General features: G+C 46.1%; 1 protein-coding gene across 1 annotated transcript; it reads left to right on the top strand.

The window, feature by feature from the left end:
- Nucleotides 1-60: 60 nt before the first annotated feature.
- LOC139554056 (exonuclease 3'-5' domain-containing protein 2-like) lies at nucleotides 61-23,890 on the top strand. Its single transcript, XM_071366973.1, has 11 exons — nucleotides 61-183; nucleotides 4,499-5,024; nucleotides 5,313-5,441; nucleotides 5,576-5,703; nucleotides 7,975-8,101; nucleotides 16,149-16,453; nucleotides 16,729-16,835; nucleotides 18,796-18,931; nucleotides 19,295-19,457; nucleotides 21,758-21,960; nucleotides 22,169-23,890. Exons 2-11 carry the CDS (start codon nucleotides 4,641-4,643, stop codon nucleotides 22,383-22,385), a joined length of 1,899 nt encoding a protein of 632 aa, XP_071223074.1. The 5' UTR covers nucleotides 61-183; nucleotides 4,499-4,640; the 3' UTR covers nucleotides 22,386-23,890.
- The last annotated feature ends 3,299 nt before the right edge of the window (nucleotides 23,891-27,189 follow it).

Below are 27,189 nucleotides of genomic sequence, written 5' to 3'. Positions count from 1 at the left end.
GTTCACAGGCGTATCTGCCCTCTGATTGGCTAGAATGGTTCCACCTGACCTTTGCCTCCTCCCAAATGTCATTGATCAGCTGTGTCCGTCATGATAAATGGAGCCGGAAGCAACATCACTAGAAGCCAGTGGACATGTGCAGGAAGCCGGCGGTGCGTTATGGTGTGGACGTGAAACACAGAGGTAGGTCAATTGAAATAAGTACTTGCACATTTCAGTCCAGAGAAGGACATTAAAGTTGGTTACCGACGTAGCTAGCCAGGTCTACTAGATAAGTTAACGTTGTCTGTGCTAGTTAGCTAGTAAATTATCTTTACGTTACCAAGCTAAACTTCACTACGAAAAGCTCTCGCATGGAAAACACGCTCCTGTTAGTTGGTGACAACCACCACAACATGACGAACAAACTCATTACTATTTTACAATTAGATTCGGTCTCAAGCTAACTCGTTTATACTTGTGGAAACCACATTAGCTAATACGTTAGCTGACTGACTCTCATCACCATTGTCAACACACATCTAGCGACATCAGTCATCCTGTACTCAGGAACATCAGGATTTATTTTAGCAGTAGCTGTTATCAGTAGCTGTTAATCAAACATGTCAAACGACCTAGTTAGTTTGTACCAGCTAACTAGCTGCACTTGTAAACAACGGCAGTGAATTGCACAATGCTGTCTCCGCTGTTATATGCCGTGCTGTTTGCACTCAAGTGTCAGATTCACCAAAAAGCGTTTGTGAACAGAGGAATTTCCATCATCTCTAGAAACACTAACCAGTCGCTGGGTTGAATGTGTCATTTACTATCAAATAAGCATTAAAAACAGAAGGCTGAAATTCAGGGCGTTCATACATCTGCAGGAACCCCACTTTATACAATGTTTAAGCTAGGTGAGGGGGGGGGGCGCTCCAGTACAGTACAGTGTTATTGCGGTGTTATTGCACAAGGAAGTTGGATGAAAGACACTGATAAACCCCACATAAGGGTCGGGGGCAACAACGGCATCTAGCTTGCCGTACACCGTGTCCTTCGTCCCCCGTCTGTCGGGCACTGGTTTCCCTCAACGAGGGCAGGACCGAAGGATATTTGTATGCTATCTTAGCCAGCTAGTCTGGTACACAGGGGGTGACACCATGTACTTGTTAATAACTATCATACGGTGTCTAACTACCTAGTTAACTAACACACGGTTTCGCCCCAGCCTGCTGTACTAGCAGGTGGCGGTGGAGACCGTAGACGAGTCCTTCGCCCCCCTGCCTGTCAGGCACTGTTTCTTCAGCAGCAGTTCTGTTAACGATGTTGAGTGCAGGTGTGACCCGTATTTTAAGTGTCACAAGCATGAAGATGTTCATGAAGGAACCAATGGGATGCCCCCGAATTACGGGCTGTAGGGTGTTCATTTCCAACGATTAGTATTGAGGTTAGTGCAAATAAGGATCCTTAGGACTGTTAACCATAACCCTTACATTAACCAGTACAACATGTCAACTTCAATGGTGTAACATCAGAGTTGATGTCCCAAGGATGCCAGATATCAAGGACCATACCGTGAGTTTTGACCTGAGGCGGACTAACTCTTGACAGCGCTTTGCTCCAACTCCAACAAACTTTCCTTGTCCTGACCTAAACATTTAACCTCCGTCTCCTAGCCTGCAACTTTAATTCTCCTATCCTAACCTGCTACGTCATTTTGGTATAGAAGTGGTGTGAAGTGTTTCCCAGTTGGTGAAATCCAACTGTGCAGATGGAAGGCGGTGTTGTGAACAGAGTGCCCCGTGGTGGGTTATGGTATGGGGCAGGCATAAGCTACGGACAACAAACACGATTGCGTTTAACCCGACGGCAATTTGAATGCACAGAGATACCGTGATGAGATCCCTGTGGCCCGTTGTCGTGCCATTCATCCGCCGGCATCACCTCATGTTTCCGCATGATAATGCACGGCCCCCATGTCCCAAGGATCTGTCCCAGCTCTTCCATGGACTGCATAGTCACCAGACCTGTCACCACCCATTGAGCATGTTTGGGATGCTCTGGATTGACGTGTACAACGGCGTGTTCCAGTTCCCGCCAATATCCAGCAACTTCGCACAGCCATTGAAGAGGAGTGAGACAACATTCCACAGGCCACAATCAACAGCCTGATCAACTCTATGGGAAGGAGATGTCGTGCTACATGTGACAAATTATGGGGGCTGAGCGCTGGGTGGCGAGGCTGAGAGCGCTGGGTGGCGAGGCTGAGAGCGCTGGGTGGCGAGGCTGAGGGCGCTGGGTGGCGAGGCTGAGGGCGCTGGGTGGCGAGGCTGAGGGCGCTGGGTGGCGAGGCTGAGGGCGCTGGGTGGCGAGGCTGAGGGCGCTGGGTGGCGAGGCTGAGGGCGCTGGGTGGCGAGGCTGAGGGCGCTGGGTGGCGAGGCTGGGTGGCGAGGCTGAGAACGCTGGGTGGCGAGGCTGGGTGGCGAGGCTGAGGGCGCTGGGTGGCGAGGCTGAGGGCGCTGGGTGGCGAGGCTGGGTGGCGAGGCTGAGGGCGCTGGGTGGCGAGGCTGAGGGCGCTGGGTGGCATCCTTACCTTTTTTTAAATAAAAGCTACATTTGTGCTGTAGCCAGATCTCTCCCAAATGAACCTTGTGAACGGCTGTGTTAATCAGTTTGAGCAATAGTGAACCTAATTGATTCCAACATGTTAAATAAACCTCAGGAGGAATGTCTGTCTTGACTTTAGAAAAAAATAATAGTTACCTGGTCTGAAGAGTTTTGTTTAACTCTCTAATGAAGTTAACATTTCTGGTTCTGACATATTTTATAGTGATTTAAAAATATATATTTTTACCAAGATACAAATGCTGTTAATTTTTTTAAATAAAAGCTTTGGTGGCATCCCATTAGAATCCTGGGGTCATCGACATTTTTTTAATTTATTGATCATATGAAATTAATTAGTTAAACTTCAAATTAATCACAGAATGTAGTAATGAAATGTTGAAACACCATCTTGTGGCTCTTTTTAGTAGATTGAATTCAAGTGGCGGTGGCCTAATCTTGGCAAATGGTGCTTTAGGACCACCATTCAAACCCTCAACACTTTTTAACAGCCGTTGCATATGAAATGCTCTGGACAGCCCTGACTTTGGCCATCTCGTTCTCTTTCACCCTTGTTGGGCAATTCCAAAGACGTGGTTCTCACCGCAGTTGGAACATGTCACATTTTCTTAACTTAAAAAAAAAAAAATGCATCACATGATCTTTTCTACAACTTGGACATCTCTGCTTCTCCCTTCCATATGGCGTCTTCTCCTTCCCTTGATCACACTGCTTTGGTCTTGGAACAAATGCTCTGACTTTGTAGTTGATATATCCCAGCTGCACTTGAGTAGGGAGAGACTCCATTTCAAAAGAACAGATACTCTGGACTTTTTCATCAATCGCCACATGATTCATCCGACGAGCATCAATCACTCCAGGAATATTGTTTTTAAATCTCTGCAACATCGACTTCTCACGAAGACGCCAGATATTCCCCCCCCCCCCCTGTTCCGAAGAGACGCAACACAAGCTGCTTCTGATCCTCAGAAGAACAAAATAAATAATCAAAACGAGCCTCGTGATCCTCACAGCCTTCACTTTACCCAGCACTCTCTCCACCATGTCTCAAATGGGTTCTTCAAGATCGGTAATCAAATCAGCTCCTCATTTAGCGACACATACTCCTTCAAGATAAGGGACATTATCGTCGCTGTTTTCATCTGGTTTTATGTTCTTTTGGACAATATTGCCCTTGAACTCGCCCGCCATTTATATTCACGCCCCCATCAGCGTCAGCTTCCGCCATATTTTTCATCCCTTGTCCTACCGTGAGGTTTCTCTACTCCTACACTCTTCACCGACCCTTTCAGATATGATGGAAGGGACTTTTGAATTTAACACAGAGCGTCAACCGGTGCCTGTAACAGACCTGACTATCGTCTCGTCTATAGTGGAAATGCCTCTGTTGGCTTAAACAAAAATGGTTGAATCCAAATAGTTTAGGTTGGTTAATCAACTCTAAGCTAGGGATCTTTTCGCAGCTAGCCGTGGATAACATTTAAAAGTTAGTCCAAAATTGTTCATTTAAATGGCTAGTTGCAGGACAAAGCTATCAAAAGTGCAGCAAATGCCTTTTTCAAATTGGAATTGTTTGGCAAGACAAGTGAATTACTTATTTTGTGAGAATGTAAAAAATGAATCTACTGCTATGCCCCTTTTAATGTTGCCGTGTAGGGTAATGTTGACGTGACTATTGCACAGTGAGTTGCCATGTAGGGTAATGTTGACATGTGACTATTGCACAGTGAGTTGCCATGTAGGGTAATGTTGACATGTGACTATTGCACAGTGAGTTGCCGTGTAGGGTAATGTTGACATGTGACTATTGCACAGTGAGTTGCCGTGTAGGGTCATGTCTTCCCTGAGTGCAGGAGCAGAGCCTACTAACCAATAGCCTATTTTCTTCATTGGACAGGACAAATGTAGCTGTTCCCCAATGCTGACATGATATCCCCAGTCTCTCTGAACAAACTTCAATTCGGTCTGTAAAGGTCTACCTACGCCCCTCTACACACTACTCAACCAACCAGCCCAAATCTACACCTCTGAAACCCAAGATGGCTACTAGACAAAAAGCCCTGATGGTTGCAGTGGTCACCCTGTTGGGCGCCACCTTGGGAGGCCTGTTATTATGGCGACAACCAACCCTGAGGACACAAAAGAAGAAGCAGCGTCTAGCTCAGGGTCAGATAGGGGTCAGCACTGGTCCCGTACCAGTGGAACAGCTGGGTCCTGTGGTTGTGGAGCCAGTCGAGTCCCAGACCCAGCTAACCCTTGGTCAGAGCCTGGGCCTCCTCCTGCCTGTTTCACTGCCCCCTGCTGACCAGGTCTTGGCAGTACAGCCTGTGATGGTGAGCTCTGAGGAGGGTTGGGAGCAGTGGTGGCCGTCGCTGCAAAAGGAGCTATCCGTCTACCCCGTCCTCGGGCTGGACTGCGAATGGGTATGGGCCTTGGCGTATGAGTTCGTTTTGCATGTAAAAAAAATTATATATGATTCCATTGGTCCTCAAGTCTTATTTCCTGATGTAGTTTCCCTCCTTCCCCCTCCCTCCTCTCCTTATTCCTTTCCTTCTTCTCCCTCCCTCCCTCCTCATCCATCCCCTCGCCTTATTCCTTTCCTCCCTCCTGCTCCCCCTCGCCTTATTCCTTTCCTCCCTCCTGCTCCCCCTCTGCTTATTCCTTTCCTCCCTCCTTCCTCATCCTCCCCCCTCCTTCCTCTCCCTCCCCAGGTGTCAGTGAAGGGTAAGGCGTTGGCGGTCTCCCTCCTCCAGATGAGTTCCTACTCTGGCCTGTGTGTGTTGGTGAGGCTACATCTGTTCCGAGGTAGCCAGCAGGACTTTCCCCTCAGCTTGAAGGAGGTACATGGTCCTCTGTGGCTCAGTTGGTAGAGAACGATGCTTTTTAACGCCCGGTATAGTGGGTTCGATTTCTCGCTGAGGCCACCAATATTACATTTATGGATAGATGGCATATATTCTGTTTTATTATATAGGTCCTCAGGGACCCCCATGTCCTGAAGGTGGGCGTGGGGTGTTATGAAGACGGGACACGTCTGACCCGGGACTACGGCCTGGCTCTGGGTTGTACCGTGGACCTGAGATATCTCGCACTACGACAAAGGTACTACTAGAGATGGGCTTTGGTAGCACTAGGTTGACAGTCAATCGGTAATAACATAATACTCTAATACTCAATAGTACAAATGCTCATCTTTTTCATTTACAATCTGTAGAAACTGAGAATATAAAGGTTTAGAAATGTTAAACATTACAGCACAGTTGAAAAATATATGACAGACATACATTTTCAGAGATGGATGGGAGGGTCTGAGTGGAGCTGAAGGTTGGGACTAAATACAAAATAAACATGGATAACTAATGTGGAATATACCGTGTCTGTGACATGTAGAAGTTTAACTGTTGTCCATTAGTTTACTCCAATTAGGGGAGGGGTGGTGGGGTTAGGGGGACAATAATAAATGTATATTTAAAAAATATATGGGGGATTGGAAATGATGCAGACAATTACAATGATCTGTAATATTAAAGATGATCTACCCCCTAAAGAACAGAACAATATCTGTAATATTAAAGATGATCTACCCCCTACAGAACAGAAACAAATCACTAGGTTATCTGTTTTAATCAACCGTTTACCCTCAAAGTATCTGTCTCAATTTAAGGGGCTTTATTGGCATGGGAAACATTGCCAAAGCAAGTGAAATTTTGATAATAAAAAAAAAGAACAATTAACATGGCACACTGGTATTTCACTCAATAGATATGGGAGTTTATCAAAATTGGATTTGTTTTCAAATTCTTTGTGGATCTGTGTAATCTGAGGGAAATATGTCTCTATTATGGTCATACATTATGCAGGCGTTTAGGAAGTGCAGCTCAGTTTCCACCTTATTTTGTGGGCAGTGTGCACATAGCCTGTCTTCTCTTGAGAGCCAGGTGTGCCTACGGCGGCCTTTCTCAATAGCAAGGCTATGTTCAGTCTGTACACAGTCAAAGCTTTCCTTAATTGGTCTGACAGAATGTGCAGAAGATCTGCAGTGGAAGTCAGAAGTTTACATACACTGGAGTTGGAGTTATTTAAACATTTTTCAACCACTCCACATTTCTTGTTAACCAACTATAGTTTTGGCAAGTCTGTCATGCACAAATTAATGTCCTAAGTAATTTTTCAAACAATTGTTTACAGACAGATTATTTCACTTATAATTCACAATTCCAGTGGGTCAGAAGTTTACATGCACTAAGTTGACTGTGCCTTTAAACAGCTTGGAAAATTCCAGAAGATGATGTCATGGCTTTACAAGCTACTGATAGGCTAATTGACATCATTTGAGTCAATTGGAGGTGTACCTGTGGATGTATTTCAAAGCCTACCTTCAAACTCAGTGCCTCTTTGCTTGACATCATGGGAAAATCAAAAGAAATCAGCCAAGACATCAGAAATTGTAGATCTCCACAATTCTGGTTCATCCTTGAGAGCGATTTCCAAACGCCTGAAGGTACGACGTTCATCTGTACAAACAATAGTACGCAAGTATAAACACCATGGGACCACGCAGCCGTCATACCACTCAGGAAGGAGACGCTTTCTGTCTCCTAGAGATGAACGTACTTTGGTGAGAAGTGCAAATCAATTCCAGAACAACAGCAAAGGACCTTGTGAAGATGCTGGAGGAAACGGGTACAAAAGTATCTACATTCACAGTAAAACGAGTCCTATATTGACATAACCTGAAAGGCAGCTCAGCAAGGAAGAAGTGACTGCTCCAAAACCGCCATTAAAAAAGCCAGACTACGGTTTGCAACTGCACATGGGAACAAAGATCGTACTTTTTTGAGAAATGTCCTCTGGTCTGATGAAACGAAAGTATAACTATTTGGCCATAATGACCATCGTTATGTTTGGAGGAAAAAGGGGGGGGGGGACTTGCAAGCCGAAGAACTGAACAAGGCAGTGAACCCACGTCTTAGGCCGTCATTGTAAATAAGAATGTGTTCTTAACTGACTTGCCTAGTTACATAAAGTTTTTTTTTTAATTGCCTATCAGAAGCTTCTAAAGCCATGACATCATTTTCTGTAATTTTCCAAGCTGTTTAAAGGCACAGTCAACTTAGTGTATGTAAACTTCTGACCCACTGGAATTGTGATACAGTGAAATAATCTGTCTGTAAACAATTGTTTGAGAAATTTACTTGTCATGCACAAAGTAGATGTCCTAACCGACTTGCCAAAACTATAGTTTGTTAACAAGAAATGTGTGGAGTGGTTGAAACGCTTAGGTTGGAGTCATTAAAACTCGTTTATGTGAACTTCTGACTTCAACTGTATTTCCCAGGCTGTGTGGTTCTGAACCAGTGTGTTTCTGTGCAGGAAGGTCGTGTTGAACAATGGTTTGAGCCTCAAGTCTCTGGCTGCCGACCTGCTCAATGTGTCTCTGGATAAATCCATGGCGCTTCGATGCAGTAACTGGGAGGCTGACCAGCTGACCCTAGAACAGGTAAACTACACTAGCTGGTGCTAATTAATACAGGATGGGATGCTGACCAGCTGACCCTGGAACAGGTAAACTACACTAGCTGGTGTTAATTAATACAGGATGGGAGGCTGACCAGCTGACCCTAGAACAGGTAAACTACACTAGCTGGTGGTAATATGGGATGCTGTGGCTGACCCTAGAATAGGTAAACTACACTAGCTGGTGCTAATTAATACAGGATGGGAGGCTGACCAGCTGACCCTAGAACAGGTGAACTACACTAGCTGGTGCTAATTAATACAGGATGGGAGGCTGACCAGCTGACCCTAGAACAGGTGAACTACACTAGCTGGTGCTAATTAATACAGGATGGGATGCTGACCAGCTGACCCTAGAACAGGTAAACTACACTAGCTGGTGCTAATTAATACAGGATGGGAGGCTGTGGCTGACCCTAGAACAGGTGAACTACACTAGCTGGTGTTAATACAGGATGGGAGGCTGTGGCTGACCCTAGAACAGGTGAACTACACTAGCTGGTGTTAATACAGGATGGGAGGCTGTGGCTGACCCTAGAACAGGTGAACTACACTAGCTGGTGTTAATACAGGATGGGAGGCTGACCAGCTGACCCTAGAACAGGTGAACTACACTAGCTGGTGTTAATACAGGATGGGATGCTGACCAGCTGACCCTAGAACAGGTGAACTACACTAGCTGGTGTTAATACAGGATGGGAGGCTGACCAGCTGACCCTAGAACAGGTGAACTACACTAGCTGGTGTTAATACAGGATGGGATGCTGTGGCTGACCCTAGAACAGGTGAACTACACTAGCTGGTGTTAATACAGGATGGGAGGCTGACCAGCTGACCCTAGAACAGGTGAACTACACTAGCTGGTGTTAATACAGGATGGGATGCTGTGGCTGACCCTAGAACAGGTGAACTACACTAGCTGGTGTTAATACAGGATGGGAGGCTGACCAGCTGACCCTAGAACAGGTGAACTACACTAGCTGGTGTTAATACAGGATGGGATGCTGTGGCTGACCCTAGAACAGGTGAACTACACTAGCTGGTGTTAATACAGGATGGGATGCTGACCAGCTGACCCTAGAACAGGTGAACTACACTAGCTGGTGTTAATACAGGATGGGATGCTGTGGCTGACCCTAGAACAGGTGAACTACACTAGCTGGTGTTAATACAGGATGGGAGGCTGACCAGCTGACCCTAGAACAGGTGAACTACACTAGCTGGTGTTAATACAGGATGGGATGCTGTGGCTGACCCTAGAACAGGTGAACTACACTAGCTGGTGCTAATTAATACAGGATGGGATGCTGACCAGCTGACCCTGGAACAGGTAAACTACACTAGCTGGTGCTAATTAATACAGGATGGGATGCTGACCAGCTGACCCTAGAACAGGTGAACTACACTAGCTGGTGTTAATACAGGATGGGATGCTGTGGCTGACCCTAGAACAGGTGAACTACACTAGCTGGTGTTAATACAGGATGGGAGGCTGTGGCTGACCCTAGAACAGGTGAACTACACTAGCTGGTGTTAATACAGGATGGGAGGCTGTGGCTGACCCTAGAACAGGTGAACTACACTAGCTGGTGTTAATACAGGATGGGAGGCTGACCAGCTGACCCTAGAACAGGTAAACTACACTAGCTGGTGTTAATACAGGATGGGAGGCTGTGGCTGACCCTAGAACAGGTAAACTACACTAGCTGGTGTTAATACAGGATGGGAGGCTGTGGCTGACCCTAGAACAGGTGAACTACACTAGCTGGTGTTAATACAGGATGGGAGGCTGACCAGCTGACCCTAGAACAGGTGAACTACACTAGCTGGTGTTAATACAGGATGGGAGGCTGTGGCTGACCCTAGAACAGGTGAACTACACTAGCTGGTGTTAATACAGGATGGGAGGCTGTGGCTGACCCTAGAACAGGTGAACTACACTAGCTGGTGTTAATACAGGATGGGAGGCTGACCAGCTGACCCTAGAACAGGTAAACTACACTAGCTGGTGTTAATACAGGATGGGAGGCTGTGGCTGACCCTAGAACAGGTGAACTACACTAGCTGGTGTTAATACAGGATGGGAGGCTGTGGCTGACCCTAGAACAGGTGAACTACACTAGCTGGTGTTAATACAGGATGGGAGGCTGACCAGCTGACCCTAGAACAGGTGAACTACACTAGCTGGTGTTAATACAGGATGGGAGGCTGACCAGCTGACCCTAGAACAGGTAAACTACACTAGCTGGTGTTAATACAGGATGGGAGGCTGACCAGCTGACCCTAGAACAGGTAAACTACACTAGCTGGTGTTAATACAGGATGGGAGGCTGTGGCTGACCCTAGAACAGGTGAACTACACTAGCTGGTGTTAATACAGGATGGGAGGCTGTGGCTGACCCTAGAACAGGTGAACTACACTAGCTGGTGTTAATACAGGATGGGAGGCTGTGGCTGACCCTAGAACAGGTGAACTACACTAGCTGGTGTTAATACAGGATGGGAGGCTGTGGCTGACCCTAGAACAGGTGAACTACACTAGCTGGTGTTAATACAGGATGGGAGGCTGTGGCTGACCCTAGAACAGGTGAACTACACTAGCTGGTGTTAATACAGGATGGGAGGCTGACCAGCTGACCCTAGAACAGGTGAACTACACTAGCTGGTGTTAATACAGGATGGGAGGCTGACCAGCTGACCCTAGAACAGGTAAACTACACTAGCTGGTGTTAATACAGGATGGGAGGCTGACCAGCTGACCCTAGAACAGGTAAACTACACTAGCTGGTGTTAATACAGGATGGGAGGCTGTGGCTGACCCTAGAACAGGTGAACTACACTAGCTGGTGTTAATACAGGATGGGAGGCTGTGGCTGACCCTAGAACAGGTGAACTACACTAGCTGGTGTTAATACAGGATGGGAGGCTGTGGCTGACCCTAGAACAGGTGAACTACACTAGCTGGTGTTAATACAGGATGGGAGGCTGACCAGCTGACCCTAGAACAGGTGAACTACACTAGCTGGTGTTAATACAGGATGGGAGGCTGTGGCTGACCCTAGAACAGGTGAACTACACTAGCTGGTGTTAATACAGGATGGGAGGCTGTGGCTGACCCTAGAACAGGTGAACTACACTAGCTGGTGTTAATACAGGATGGGAGGCTGACCAGCTGACCCTAGAACAGGTAAACTACACTAGCTGGTGTTAATACAGGATGGGAGGCTGTGGCTGACCCTAGAACAGGTGAACTACACTAGCTGGTGTTAATACAGGATGGGAGGCTGTGGCTGACCCTAGAACAGGTGAACTACACTAGCTGGTGTTAATACAGGATGGGAGGCTGACCAGCTGACCCTAGAACAGGTGAACTACACTAGCTGGTGTTAATACAGGATGGGAGGCTGACCAGCTGACCCTAGAACAGGTAAACTACACTAGCTGGTGTTAATACAGGATGGGAGGCTGACCAGCTGACCCTAGAACAGGTAAACTACACTAGCTGGTGTTAATACAGGATGGGAGGCTGTGGCTGACCCTAGAACAGGTGAACTACACTAGCTGGTGTTAATACAGGATGGGAGGCTGTGGCTGACCCTAGAACAGGTGAACTACACTAGCTGGTGTTAATACAGGATGGGAGGCTGTGGCTGACCCTAGAACAGGTGAACTACACTAGCTGGTGTTAATACAGGATGGGAGGCTGTGGCTGACCCTAGAACAGGTGAACTACACTAGCTGGTGTTAATACAGGATGGGAGGCTGTGGCTGACCCTAGAACAGGTGAACTACACTAGCTGGTGTTAATACAGGATGGGAGGCTGTGGCTGACCCTAGAACAGGTGAACTACACTAGCTGGTGTTAATACAGGATGGGAGGCTGACCAGCTGACCCTAGAACAGGTGAACTACACTAGCTGGTGTTAATACAGGATGGGAGGCTGACCAGCTGACCCTAGAACAGGTAAACTACACTAGCTGGTGTTAATACAGGATGGGAGGCTGACCAGCTGACCCTAGAACAGGTAAACTACACTAGCTGGTGTTAATACAGGATGGGAGGCTGTGGCTGACCCTAGAACAGGTGAACTACACTAGCTGGTGTTAATACAGGATGGGAGGCTGTGGCTGACCCTAGAACAGGTGAACTACACTAGCTGGTGTTAATACAGGATGGGAGGCTGTGGCTGACCCTAGAACAGGTGAACTACACTAGCTGGTGTTAATACAGGATGGGAGGCTGACCAGCTGACCCTAGAACAGGTGAACCACACTAGCTGGTGTTAATACAGGATGGGAGGCTGACCAGCTGACCCTAGAACAGGTAAACTACACTAGCTGGTGTTAATACAGGATGGGAGGCTGTGGCTGACCCTAGAACAGGTGAACTACACTAGCTGGTGTTAATACAGGATGGGAGGCTGTGGCTGACCCTAGAACAGGTGAACTACACTAGCTGGTGTTAATACAGGATGGGAGGCTGACCAGCTGACCCTAGAACAGGTGAACTACACTAGCTGGTGTTAATACAGGATGGGAGGCTGACCAGCTGACCCTAGAACAGGTAAATTACACTAGCTGGTGTTAATACAGGATGGGAGGCTGACCAGCTGACCCTAGAACAGGTAAACTACACTAGCTGGTGTTAATACAGGATGGGAGGCTGTGGCTGACCCTAGAACAGGTGAACTACACTAGCTGGTGTTAATACAGGATGGGAGGCTGTGGCTGACCCTAGAACAGGTGAACTACACTAGCTGGTGTTAATACAGGATGGGAGGCTGTGGCTGACCCTAGAACAGGTGAACTACACTAGCTGGTGTTAATACAGGATGGGAGGCTGACCAGCTGACCCTAGAACAGGTGAACTACACTAGCTGGTGTTAATACAGGATGGGAGGCTGTGGCTGACCCTAGAACAGGTGAACTACACTAGCTGGTGTTAATACAGGATGGGAGGCTGTGGCTGACCCTAGAACAGGTGAACTACACTAGCTGGTGTTAATACAGGATGGGAGGCTGACCAGCTGACCCTAGAACAGGTAAACTACACTAGCTGGTGTTAATACAGGATGGGAGGCTGTGGCTGACCCTAGAACAGGTGAACTACACTAGCTGGTGTTAATACAGGATGGGAGGCTGTGGCTGACCCTAGAACAGGTGAACTACACTAGCTGGTGTTAATACAGGATGGGAGGCTGACCAGCTGACCCTAGAACAGGTGAACTACACTAGCTGGTGTTAATACAGGATGGGAGGCTGACCAGCTGACCCTAGAACAGGTAAACTACACTAGCTGGTGTTAATACAGGATGGGAGGCTGACCAGCTGACCCTAGAACAGGTAAACTACACTAGCTGGTGTTAATACAGGATGGGAGGCTGTGGCTGACCCTAGAACAGGTGAACTACACTAGCTGGTGTTAATACAGGATGGGAGGCTGTGGCTGACCCTAGAACAGGTGAACTACACTAGCTGGTGTTAATACAGGATGGGAGGCTGTGGCTGACCCTAGAACAGGTGAACTACACTAGCTGGTGTTAATACAGGATGGGAGGCTGTGGCTGACCCTAGAACAGGTGAACTACACTAGCTGGTGTTAATACAGGATGGGAGGCTGTGGCTGACCCTAGAACAGGTGAACTACACTAGCTGGTGTTAATACAGGATGGGAGGCTGACCAGCTGACCCTAGAACAGGTGAACTACACTAGCTGGTGTTAATACAGGATGGGAGGCTGACCAGCTGACCCTAGAACAGGTAAACTACACTAGCTGGTGTTAATACAGGATGGGAGGCTGACCAGCTGACCCTAGAACAGGTAAACTACACTAGCTGGTGTTAATACAGGATGGGAGGCTGTGGCTGACCCTAGAACAGGTGAACTACACTAGCTGGTGTTAATACAGGATGGGAGGCTGACCAGCTGACCCTAGAACAGGTGAACTACACTAGCTGGTGTTAATACAGGATGGGAGGCTGTGGCTGACCCTAGAACAGGTAAACTACACTAGCTGGTGGTAATACAGGATGGGAGGCTGTGGCTGACCCTAGAACAGGTGAACTACACTAGCTGGTGTTAATACAGGATGGGATGCTGTGGCTGACCCTAGAACAGGTAAACTACACTAGCTGGTGGTAATACAGGATGGGAGGCTGACCAGCTGACCCTAGAACAGGTGAACTACACTAGCTGGTGTTAATACAGGATGGGATGCTGTGGCTGACCCTAGAACAGGTAAACTACACTAGCTGGTGGTAATACAGGATGGGAGGCTGACCAGCTGACCCTAGAACAGGTGAACTACACTAGCTGGTGTTAATACAGGATGGGAGGCTGACCAGCTGACCCTAGAACAGGTAAACTACACTAGCTGGTGTTAATACAGGATGGGAGGCTGTGGCTGACCCTAGAACAGGTGAACTACACTAGCTGGTGTTAATACAGGATGGGAGGCTGTGGCTGACCCTAGAACAGGTGAACTACACTAGCTGGTGTTAATACAGGATGGGAGGCTGACCAGCTGACCCTAGAACAGGTGAACTACACTAGCTGGTGTTAATACAGGATGGGAGGCTGACCAGCTGACCCTAGAACAGGTGAACCACACTAGCTGGTGTTAATACAGGATGGGAGGCTGACCAGCTGACCCTAGAACAGGTAAACTACACTAGCTGGTGTTAATACAGGATGGGAGGCTGTGGCTGACCCTAGAACAGGTGAACTACACTAGCTGGTGTTAATACAGGATGGGAGGCTGTGGCTGACCCTAGAACAGGTGAACTACACTAGCTGGTGTTAATACAGGATGGGAGGCTGACCAGCTGACCCTAGAACAGGTGAACTACACTAGCTGGTGTTAATACAGGATGGGAGGCTGACCAGCTGACCCTAGAACAGGTAAACTACACTAGCTGGTGTTAATACAGGATGGGAGGCTGACCAGCTGACCCTAGAACAGGTAAACTACACTAGCTGGTGTTAATACAGGATGGGAGGCTGTGGCTGACCCTAGAACAGGTGAACTACACTAGCTGGTGTTAATACAGGATGGGAGGCTGTGGCTGACCCTAGAACAGGTGAACTACACTAGCTGGTGTTAATACAGGATGGGAGGCTGACCAGCTGACCCTAGAACAGGTGAACTACACTAGCTGGTGTTAATACAGGATGGGAGGCTGTGGCTGACCCTAGAACAGGTGAACTACACTAGCTGGTGTTAATACAGGATGGGAGGCTGTGGCTGACCCTAGAACAGGTGAACTACACTAGCTGGTGTTAATACAGGATGGGAGGCTGACCAGCTGACCCTAGAACAGGTAAACTACACTAGCTGGTGTTAATACAGGATGGGAGGCTGTGGCTGACCCTAGAACAGGTGAACTACACTAGCTGGTGTTAATACAGGATGGGAGGCTGTGGCTGACCCTAGAACAGGTGAACTACACTAGCTGGTGTTAATACAGGATGGGAGGCTGACCAGCTGACCCTAGAACAGGTGAACTACACTAGCTGGTGTTAATACAGGATGGGAGGCTGACCAGCTGACCCTAGAACAGGTAAACTACACTAGCTGGTGTTAATACAGGATGGGAGGCTGACCAGCTGACCCTAGAACAGGTAAACTACACTAGCTGGTGTTAATACAGGATGGGAGGCTGTGGCTGACCCTAGAACAGGTGAACTACACTAGCTGGTGTTAATACAGGATGGGAGGCTGTGGCTGACCCTAGAACAGGTGAACTACACTAGCTGGTGTTAATACAGGATGGGAGGCTGTGGCTGACCCTAGAACAGGTGAACCACCTGTGGTATGGAAAGATTGTTACTGTTTGAGATCAACTACAGTTCAGTCGGACTGCGAAGAATAACTGATCGACAAATCTCCTTGCATCCCAAATATAACGAACTACCCATTATGTTGTGAAGATGTGCGATCTTCTGCCCTACCTTATTTTGCTCAGGGATCCCTCTCAAACACGTGGTCTCTGATTTAACCCCCCACATCTCTCTGTCTTGTGACCCCTAGATGACTTACGCAGCCCTGGATGCCCAGGTATCCATCGCCCTGTTCTTCCACCTGCTGGGCCTCTACTCAGACACCACGCCCTTACCTGACAGTGGGAGTGGCTATACCCAGCTGGCCAATCGCTGCCAGGGCCTGATAGACACACCCTTCAGGGAGTGGGGTGAGGGGGAGGATGGCGAGAGGAGACGGAAGAGTAAGAAGCTCCGGCAGCCTACTTTGGAAAGCTCCGAGATTGGTGACCAGCAAGTACCAGACCCCAGAAAGAACAACAAGAGGAAACCGCTCGGTGTGGGTTACTCTGCGAGGTCAGTGGTGATTTGTCTGTCCAGGGATCTCTTTCACAGCACAAAGCCGATGTTTCCTACTGACCTCTGGATATTGTTGTCAGGGTCATAATACAGAACAATTTGCCTGACTTTCATAGTAAAAATCATCACCCACATTTTGGGAAACATTTGGTGTTAAAGATTTGAGTAGTGTGATTCTGGGCGGCATTTGGATGGTTTTATACGTTTTCCTGTGTTAGTCACTAGTCTGATACACAGATCCCCTGAGGTTCTGTTCGCTCTGCATGTTGCAGGAAGACCCCTCTTTATGACAATTGCTTCCTCCATGCCCCGGACGGACAACCCCTCTGTACCTGCGACAAGAGGAAGGCCCAGTGGTACCTGGATAAAGGACTAGGAGGTAGACAGACACCGCCTTATACCCGACTGGCAGTGCCAACACTGACCGTGTTTTCATTTCAATGGAACATTTTATTATTGTTGGGTTCATACTGTAAAATGAGCAGGTAGCCTTTTACACTTGTATACGGGCTGAAAATGGCTAGTTTAGGCACTAATAAGCACCTAAGTTGGAATGTAGTGTCTGTCCAGTAACATGTTATACATCAGGTCAGGCTGTCCAGTAACATGCTATACATCAGGTCAGGCTGTCCAGTAACATGTTATACATCAGGTCAGGCTGTCCAGTAACATGCTATACATCAGGTCAGGCTGTCCAGTAACATGCTATACATCAGGACAGGCTGTCCAGTAACATGTTATACATCAGGTCAGACTGTCCAGTAACATGCTATACATCAGGTCAGGCTGTCCAGTAACATGTTATACATCAGGTCAGGCTGTCCAGTAACATGTTATACATCAGGTCAGGCTGTCCAGTAACATGTTATACATCAGGACAGGCTGTCCAGTAACATGTTATACATCAGGTCAGGCTGTCCAGTAACATGCTATACATCAGGTCAGGCTGTCCAGTAACATGTTATACATCAGGTCAGGCTGTCCAGTAACATGTTATACATCAGGTCAGGCTGTCCAGTAACATGTTATACATCAGGTCAGGCTGTCCAATAACATGTTATACATCAGGTCAGGCTGTCCGGCAACATGTTATACATCAGGTCAGGCTGTCCAGTAACATGTTATACATCAGGTCAGGCTGTCCGGCAACATGTTATACATCAGGTCAGGCTGTCCAGTAACATGTTATACATCAGGTCAGGCTGTCCAGTAACATGCTATACATCAGGTCAGGCTGTCCAGTAACATGTTATACATCAGGTCAGGCTGTCCAGTAACATGTTATACATCAGGTCAGGCTGTCCAGTAACATGCTATACATCAGGTCAGGCTGTCCAGTAACATGTTATACATCAGGTCAGGCTGTCCAGTAACATGCTATACATCAGGTCAGGCTGTCCGGCAACATGTTATACATCAGGTCAGGCTGTCCGGCAACATGCTATACATCAGCTCAGGCTGTCCAGTAACATGCTATACATCAGGTCAGGCTGTCCAGTAACATGCTATACATCAGGTCAGGCTGTCCAGTAACATGTTATACATCAGGTCAGGCTGTCCGGCAACATGTTATACATCAGCTCAGGCTGTCCAGTAACATGCTATACATCAGGTCAGGCTGTCCGGTAACATGTTATACATCAGGTCTGGTTCTGTGCCTCACAGCGCTGAATGGGTTTGGACTGACGAAACGACTACACGTGTGCTTTTTAAGAATTTTCCCATAATCTCAACTGTTCCCTTTCAATTTTAACCATTCTTATGTTCATAACTTTTCATATTTATTCTGTAAAACATTTCAATGTAGGCCCCCTGTCCCTACAGGCCCAATGTAGGCCCCCTGTCCCTACAGGCCCAATGTAGGCCCCCTGTCCCTACAGGCCCAATGTAGGCCCCCTGTCCCTACAGGCCCAATGTAGGCCCCCTGTCCCTACAGGCCCAATGTAGGCCCCCTGTCCCTACAGGCCCAATGTAGGCCCCCTGTCCCTACAGGCCCAATGTAGGCCCCCTGTCCCTACAGGCCCAATGTAGGCCCCCTGTCCCTACAGGCCCAATGTAGGCCCCCTGTCCCTACAGGCCCAATGTAGGCCCCCTGTCCCTACAGGCCCAATGTAGGCCCCCTGTCCCTACAGGCCCAATGTAGGCCCCCTGTCCCTACAGGCCCAATGTAGGCCCCCTGTCCCTACAGGCCCGTTTAGGCCCCCTGTCCCTACAGGCCCGTTTAGGCCCCCGGTCCCTACAGGCCCATTGTAGGCCCCCTGTCCCTACAGGCCCATTCCCACTCGTGTTATCGAAGACCCAGTTCTGTGTCAGTTGACTGTTCTCCTGTCTTCCTCTAGTGTTGCAGAGTGACGAGCCCTTCATCGTGCGTCTCTTGTTTGAGCCGTCGGGACGTCCAGAGTCCCAGCAGGACTACTACCTGACTGCCAAGAAGAACATGTGTGTGGTGTGTGGCAAGAACGAGTCTTATATCAGGTGAGGAGAACCTGTGTGGTGTGGACGGGTCTCGTATTGGGCTGGCCGGGACGGGTCTCGTACTAGGCTGGCCAGATGCTACACTGTTAGTATAACTAATAACAGGTTTGTGTCCGGATTCACCCCCCTTTTCTCAGTGTGTACTTGCACACTCCCCGTAGTGAATTTGCGAGGATAGGATTGGTGTTAAGCATTGGCTGAAGGAGTACCCACCCTTGTGAAATCCATGTGAGAAGGGTGGAGAATCGGGCCTCGGGCAGAGAAGACCTTTCTCACGTTTCAGCCATGACAGTCCATCCTAGTGGGGTAGGAAGCGGACGTGAGGGCCTCTAGTGTGAACTAGTTCCCGTCTCGTCCCTACAGGAAGAACATCGTGCCTCACGAGTACAGACAACACTTCCCCATGGAGATGAAGGACCACAACTCACATGACGTCTTGCTGCTGTGCACTTCCTGTCACGCAGCCTCCACCGTGCACGACGGCTTCCTGAAGCAGCAGCTGGCTGATGAGCATGGCGCGCCCCAGGTAGGGCCCGGGGAGTGTTGGGTAGGGCCCGGGGAGTGTTGGGTAGGGCCCGGGGAGTGTTGGGTAGGGCCCGGGGAGTGTTGGGTAGGGCCCGGGGAGTGTTGGGTAGGGCCCGGGGAGTGTTGGGTAGGGGCCCGGGGAGTGTTGGGTAGGGGCCGGGGAGTGTTGGGTAGGGCCCGGGGAGTGTTGGGTAGGGCCCGGGGAGTGTTGGGTAGGGCCCGGGGAGTGTTGGGTAGGGCCCGGGGAGTGTTGGGTAGGGCCCGGGGAGTGTTGGGTAGGGCCGGGAATTGCGAGTGACCTCACGATAGGATATTATCACCATACTGAGGTGTTTTCATGTATTCTGAATGAATTGTGAATTTACACTATTCTATATTTATAGTCATTTTATTGTGTTTTTTTATTGATATATTGATTTAATGTTCCAAACATTGCTCACCTTGTCTGCTGCAGAAGGACAAGAGAAGATGAGAAAATACTTTTAATCAGTCATGGAAATAAGTGGTGAAACCATATTGTCTCAGAGGATCGATATTAGAGGTCGACCGATTATGATTTTTCAACGCCGATACCGATTTATCAGCAGATTTATTTATTATTATTAATGACAATTACAACAATACTGAATGAACACTTATTTTAACTTATATAATACATCAATAAAAATCTATTTAGCCTCAAATAAATAATGAAACGTGTTCAATTTGGTTTAAATAATGCAAAAACACAGTTTTGGAGGAGAAGGTAAAAGTGCGATATGTGCCATGTAAGAAAGCTAACGTTTAAGTTCCTTGCTCAGAACATGAGAACATATGAAAGCTGGTGGTTCCTTTTAACATGAGTCTTCAATATTCCCAGGTAAGAAGTTTTAGGTTGTAGTTATTATAGGAACTATAGGACTATTTCTCTCTATATGATTTGTATTTCATTAACCTTTGACTATTGGATGTTCTTATAGGCACTTTAGTATTGCCAGTGTAACAGTATAGCTTCCATCCCTCTCCTCGCCGCTACCTGGGCTCGAACCAGGAACACATCGACAACAGCCACCCTCGAAGCAGCGTTACCCATGCAGAGCAAGGGGAACAACTACTCCAAGTCTCAGAGCAAGTGACGTTTGAAATGCTATTAGCGCGCACCCCGCTGACTAGCTAGCCATTTCACATCGGTTACACCAGCCTAATCTCGGGAGTTGATAGGCTTGAAGTTATAAACAGCTCAATGCTTGAAGCACAGCGAAGAGCTGCTGGCAAAACGCACAAGTCCTGTTTGAATGAATGCTTACGAGCCTGCTGCTGCCTACCATCGCTCAGACTGCTCTATCAAATATCAAATCATAGACTTAATTATAATATAATAACACACAGAAATACGAGCCTTAGGTCATAAATATGGTCAAATCCGGAAACTATCATTTCTAAAACAAAACATTTATTCTTTCAGTGAAATACGGAACCGTTCTGTATTTTATGTAACCGGTGGCAACCATAAGTCTAAATATTCCTGTTACATTGCACAACCTTCAATGTTATGTCATAATTACGTACAATTCTGGTAAATTAGGCGGCCCAAACTGAATATACACTGACTGTGTGCAATGAACGCAAGAGAAGTGACACAATTTCACCTGGTTAATATTGCCTGCTAACCTGGATTTCTTTTAGCTAAATATGCAGGTTTAAAAATATATACTTGTGTATTGATTTTAAGAAAGGCATTGATGTTTATGGTTAGGTACACATTGGAGCAACGACAGTCCTTTTTCGCCAATGCGCACTGCATCGATTATATGCAACGCAGGACATGCTAGATGAACTAGTAATATCATCAACCATGTGTAGTTATAACTAGTGATTATGATTGTTTTTTATAAGATCATTTTAATGCTAGCTAGCAACTTACCGTGGCTTGTTACTGCATTCGCGTAACAGGCGGGCTCCTCGTGAGGCAGGTGGTTAGAGCGTTGGACTAGTTAACCGTAAGGTTGCAAGATCGAATCCCTGAGCTGACAAGGTAAAAATCTGTCGTTCTGCCCCTGAACAAGGCAGTTAACCCACTGTTCCTAGGCCTTCATTGAAAATAACAATTTTTTCTTAACTGACTTGCCTAGTTAAATAAAAATAAAAATTATTTATTATATATATGATTTTTAAATAGCCAAATCGGTGTCAAAATACCTATTTCCGATTGTTATGAAAACTTGAAATCGGCCATTCCGATTTAATCGGTCGACCTCCAATATATTGTCAAAAATAATATTGCTATATTCAACTGTATGGATATTTTTTCCCTACCCCCAGGGGTGTGAGGAGGGCGTGCGTCTCCTGGAGGACTCTGACCGCAGGAGGGTTCGTTCTGCAGCCCGAGCCCTGCTCACCGTGGGGGAGGGGCTTCCAGAGGTCAGGAGAGATGAGCTGCAGAAGGTCATAAGGTGCTTCTTCAACGACACCGACATGGAGCTGAGTCCAGAGACACTTCAGAGGGCTGCAGACCTGGAGACGAGGTGAGGGTCTGCTCTGCCTTGGTCATGTACTGTTAACCTGATTTCCCCCCCCCAGTACAGCCAGACGAGCATGGGCCGGTTCCTATCTAGGTGTTTCCTTCTTGGACGTTTGTCCTGCTTCTGCTTTGCTCTTTGGTATCCAGGTCAGGTATCTGTCAAGCTGTTTTAATAATGAAGAAGTTGATTGTATTACCCTGCCCTTTCCCAGGATCTTCAATGAGAGCTACGTTCCCCACGGGCTGAAGGTGGTGAAGGTGAACGCCGAGCAGGGCCTGAAGGGATTAATGGCGCTGGAGAGCCGCTGGAGACAACACTTCCTGTCTACCATGACGCCTCGCTACCTTCCTCCTCACTGGTCTGTCAGCCACAACCACGACAAGTTACGACGCAAGTACGGCGATGACCTTCTCATCCAGCTTAACTGACCTACAGTCTGGTACCCAGGCTACATCTGTCTGGTTCCCCATCAGCTGTTGCAGCAGCCTTTACCTGGGGTCCAGCCAGCCTCTACCTGGGGATTACACAGTAGCCCAGAGATCAGACTAATGCCTACAGGTGAAGGGTTGGATTCTGTGTGTGTTCAGTGCCTGCGATCCTCCTCCTCAGTCTACTGTTGGCTGGACGAGGACATCTGTTGCTCTGATTGTGGTGCCTTACATGTTAAATGCCAGACAGAGCCTGTGCTAGTGTGCCCAGCAGGATGTATTGGACCCCTTTACTGACACATTGGCACCCTGTTCTTTTAAATAGTGTAGTACATTATGACCAGGACCCAGAAGGTGCCATTTTGAGATCCTGAGAGAGACTGGCCTTGTTTTTCTGACCGGGGTAAAATAATTCAGTGTCAAGAACACTATCTGAAGATGGTGTAGCAGAATTCATGATGAAATCCTATTGAATATAGGATGGTCACGATACCAGTATCCCGATACTCTGAGGTATCGTGGCAAGGAAACAAAACATGAAGCACGCTGCATTTCCTGATGGGGGAAACCAGAATCACATGTTTATTTTCCTACAACAGACAATATTTTACTTCCTGTAGATTTTAATGACCGAAAGAGTTCAGTCTGCTTTGTGTTTTCCTTGTTGCCATGGAAAACCAGGTTTTCGTGACGACCCGGCTATGGTTTGGTTTCCCAGATTTAAAACTAGTCCTAGAAGCTAGCCTAGCTAGCCAGGAATACCATAGGAGACTAGACTTCATCTAGGCCCAGGAAACAGGCCCTATACAGGGCATTTGGGAACGTATTCAGACCCCTTGACTTTTACCACATTTTTGTTATGTTACAGCCTTATTCTAAAATGGATTAAATGTTTTTTCTCATCAATCTACACAAAAGCCATATGATGTTGACATCGATTTAGGAAGCACATCTGATTCAGTTGTACAACTGACTAGGTATCTCTCCTCCCACTAACTAATCCATTTTAGAATACGGCTGTAACGTAACAAAATGTGGACAGTCAAGGGGTCTGAATACTTTCCAGTTTCAGAAAATCATGTATTTTAGACTAGGCTGAAACCTGCTTTTAGTTATCATTAAATATGAGTTATAATTTCCCCTGCGGGTTTTCAGTCCTAAAGATGGGCATTTGTGAGCGTGCAGAAATCATGTTTGCTTGGCAAAGGTAGCTTACATTTTTTTTTTTTTTAATGGATCAGACGAAGCTATACATTCAATAACTGATCAGCCGTTATGAATTGATGACGAGCAGCCATCGAATGTGTCTGAAATGGCTCTACGTTGCCTTCAGAGTATTCACACCCCTGTTTCCACATTCTGTTGTGTTAAGGCCTGATTTTTTTTAAATTATTACATTTTTAGATTTTTTTTTTATTTTGTCACTGACCTACACACTGTCAAAGTGGAATTCTTAAAAAAAAAAATTTTTACAAATGAATTGAATTAAAAATGAAAAGCTGAAATGTCTTGCGTCAATTATTCAACCCCTTTGTTATGGCAAGCCTAAAGTTCAGGAGTAAGAATGTGCTCAACAAGTCACATAATAAGTTGCATGGACTCACACTGTGTACAATAATAGCAGTTAGTTTAATAGTTTAACATGATTTTTGAATGACAATTATCTCTGTACCCCACACATACAATTATCTGTAATGTCGAGCAGTGAATTTCAAACACAGATTCAACCACAGACTAGGGAGGTTTACCAATGCCTCGCAAAGAAGGGCACCTATTGGTAGATGGGTAAAAAAAAAAAGGAGACATTGAATGTCTATGAGCATGGTGAAGTTATTAATTACACTTTGGATGGTGTATCAATACACCCAGTCACTACAAAGATAAAGGCATCCTAACTTAGTTGCCGGAAAGGAAGGAAACCTCGCAAGGATTTCGCCATGGTGACTAAAACAGTTTGGTTGTGATAGGAGGAAACTGAGGATGGATCAGCAACATTGTAGTTACTCCACAATACTAACCTAATTGACAGAGTGAAAAGGAAGCCTCTACAGAATAAAAATAATCAAAACCTGCATCCTGTTTGCAACAATGCATTAAAGTAATACTGCAAAAAATGTGGCAAAACAATTTTGTATTCGGGATAATGTCATGATTTCTAACTGAACTTTTTTGTATCTCCCATCTGTATCCTAGAGATTGTAAGGCTCTAAATTTTAATAAACAAGAGTCCCAAAGGATCAGTTCTGTATTCAGAGAGCTCTGCCCTCAAGTTCAGAGCCCATCTTTTATACACATCAGACGAGAACCCCACCCCGCTTTAGGCGGGCTGTAGTGTTCCACTGTACACACACATTGTTTATCATATTCTGCAACAGGTTTCATAATTTTACAGGGCATTTGGAAAGTATTCAGACCCCTTGACTTTTACCACATTTTTGTTACGTTACAGCCTTATTCTAAAATGGATTAAAAAAAAAATTCTCATCAATCTGGTCTAAAGTAATCTCAATTTTCTGCAAGCCTAACAGTTTCTCCACTCCACGGGTGGGGACAGAATGTCCTGTAAGGAACACAATGTTCTAATTCTATCCTGCCTACGCTGCACACAACTTATAGTCTTATGTGTCTAATGGATTTCACACAGTGGTACAGTTTCGGGGTGAAATATCTTAGAATTTGTATGTTTAAAGTAGTGACTCAGATAAAGTGTTATGTTTGGAGCAAATCCAACACATCACTGAGTACCACTCTCCGTATTTTCAAGCATAGTGGTGACCGGATCACGTTATGGGTATGCTTGTAATCGTTAAGGACTGGGGAGTTTTTCAGGATAAAAAAAGTAAATTCAGCTAAGCACAGGCAAAATCCTAGAGGGAAAACCTGGTTCAGTCTGCTTTCCACCAGACAGAGATGAATTCACCTTTCAGCAGGACAATAACCTACAACACAAGGCCAAATATACACTGGAGTTGCTTACCAAGACGACGGGGATAACTAGCATTTTATTGACTCAGGGGGTTGAATACTTAACTAACCAAAAAATAAGTGGTTTTTTTCTTTATATTTTTATACCCCTTTGACAGAGTATTTATGTAGATCGTTGATTTTAAAAAAATAACATTTTTTATCCATTTTAATCCCACTTTGTAACACAAAATGTTGAAACGGGGTGTCGATACTTCCTGGAGGCACTGTATTGCACTACATTTGACCAGACCCCTATGAATTAGGCCTGTGATGATACCGGTATCGTGATCATTTTTTTACATGGCAAAAATGAAAACATGAAGCAGACACCACTATTTCATTCCTGTTTAAAATCTGTTGTATGTAACATATTGTGTGATGTAGCTTTGGAAAATAAAATGTGACTCAGGATGACAATTCTATTTGTTAACATTGGGGCTGTTTTCCTGAAGAAGTTAAATCCGCTTCTTGTTCTGTTTCCTTGCCACAGTACTGGCGTCGTCGCGGCCTTGTCAGAGGTAGTGCACTATATAGGGTTCCATAGGGCTCTGGTTAGAAGTAGTGCACTATATAGGGAATAGGGTGTCATAGGGCTCTGGTCTAAAGTAGTGCACTATATAGGGAATAGGGTGTCATAGGGCTCTGGTTAGAAGTAGTGTACTATATAGGGAATAGGGTGCCATAGGGCTCTGGTCAGAAGTAGTGCACTATATAGGGAATAGGGTGTCATTTGGGATATGTCCTGGATGTGTTCTCTCTGTCAAAACACCATATCACATGTTTTAGTGTGACTCTTCCACTCACTAGATGAAAGACTAACTTAACACGCAAAACATCAGGACAAATAACAAGTTGTTTCAGTCCAACCTCCTAATCACTTCACATTGAGAGAAGTGCCAACTTGTGTGTGTAAAGGTAGCCTGAGAGAGACGTGTGTGTGTGTGTGTGTGTGTGTGTGTGTGTGTGACCAGCTTCATGGGTTAGTAAAGAAGAATAATGGCCTTAATATTGAATACAGTAAACCTGTTACTATTGAATACAGTAAACCTGTTACTATTGAATACAGTAAACCTGTTACTATTGAATACAGTAAACCTGTTACTATTGAATACGGTAAACCTGTTACTATTGAATACGGTAAACCTGTTACTATTGAATACAGTAAACCTGTTAATATTGAATACAGTAAACCTGTTACTATTGAATACCGTAAACCTGTTACTATTGAATACAGTAAACCTGTTAATATTGAATACAGTAAACCTGTTACTATTGAATACCGTAAACCTGTTAATATTGAATACCGTAAACCTGTTAATACAGTAAACTTGTTTGCAAAGCAGAGATGTTCTTGAGCATGACGAAATGTGCAGTTCAATTCTGAAGACTTTCATTTAAAGAAACCAACAGCTTTTTATTTTTATTTACAATTGTCCAGATATAACCCCATAGAAGCTGTTTACGTTTGTCCCTAATATTGTAAATAAAAATAAAGTACATAAAATAAATAAAAATAAGGTATAGTGTTTGTATATTTGTGTGAAACTTGGAATGGATTGCAGTGTTCTGTGTCGTAGGGGGGACTGGGTTATAAAACTGCACCTTTATGTCAATTTATCATTGTTTGAGCTACTACAGTCATTTGTCTGCTACAAATTGATACAGGTATTATGATACAGCAGTAGCTATACAAGGATATAACATCTATAGAAGAGTCAGAAATACTAATGGGGGAGCTGTTGCTGTATATATTCAGAGCCATATCCCTGTAATGCTTATGGGGGAGGTGTTACTGTATATATTCAGAGCCATATCCCTGTAATGCTTATGGGGGAGG

This window comes from Salvelinus alpinus, chromosome 25 (genome assembly GCF_045679555.1).
Source record: "Salvelinus alpinus chromosome 25, SLU_Salpinus.1, whole genome shotgun sequence".
Classification (NCBI taxonomy): Eukaryota; Metazoa; Chordata; class Actinopteri; order Salmoniformes; family Salmonidae; genus Salvelinus; species Salvelinus alpinus.
This window is presented reverse-complemented; position numbering and strand designations above follow the sequence as displayed.